The sequence below is a fragment of the Octopus bimaculoides genome, chromosome 8 (genome assembly GCF_001194135.2).
Source record: "Octopus bimaculoides isolate UCB-OBI-ISO-001 chromosome 8, ASM119413v2, whole genome shotgun sequence".
Taxonomy (NCBI): domain Eukaryota; kingdom Metazoa; phylum Mollusca; class Cephalopoda; order Octopoda; family Octopodidae; genus Octopus; species Octopus bimaculoides.
This window is the reverse complement of record NC_068988.1, coordinates 87,197,390-87,197,934: the sequence shown is the minus strand read 5'-3', so window position 1 is coordinate 87,197,934 and position 545 is coordinate 87,197,390. Positions and strand designations below refer to the sequence as shown.

Sequence of the window (545 nt, the reverse complement as noted above, 5' to 3'; positions counted from 1 at the left end):
TTCCATTTCGTTCGACATATTGGACAAATCAGAGGACTCTGGTTATGACATTCTTCAAACCCTGGGAAGAAAAAATAAAGAAAGAAATGAATAATTATCGTATATACATCCACCCATGCCGACCCACTTTAATTTTTTTTTTTTCCTGTTAATTAGCAGTTAATTAAAGAACCTGGACATGGAAATTTTTGCAGTTGAAGAGAGGAAACAGATGTTAAAATGATGACGGTGGTGGTGGTGGTGGTGGTGGTAGAGACGGTGATGATGATGATGATGATGATGATGATGATGATGATAGCAATGATAATACGATGGTAGCGGTGTTGGTGTTGATGGTAATGATGTAATGCTGATGATGATGCGGAGGAGGCAGAGAGGATGGTGGTGATGGTGGTGGAGATTATGATTATGTGGTGGTAGTGGCGTGGCGGTGGTGATGAGGGTGAGGTAATTGTGGTGATGATGATGATGATGATGATGATGACGATGGCAATGATAACTCCTTAGTGATTAAATCACCACCAACAACCACCATCACCACCACC

At 41.3% G+C, this 545-nt stretch overlaps 1 protein-coding gene across 1 annotated transcript in view; it reads right to left on the bottom strand.

The window, feature by feature from the left end:
* Positions 1-545, bottom strand: part of LOC106881243 (mitogen-activated protein kinase kinase kinase 1) — a 152,012-nt gene that overhangs the window by 41,769 nt on the left and 109,698 nt on the right. Inside the window, exon 8 of the mRNA XM_052969870.1 lies at positions 9-61. Coding sequence (XP_052825830.1) covers positions 9-61 — 53 coding nt within the window. The remainder of the gene's footprint in view (positions 1-8; positions 62-545) is intronic.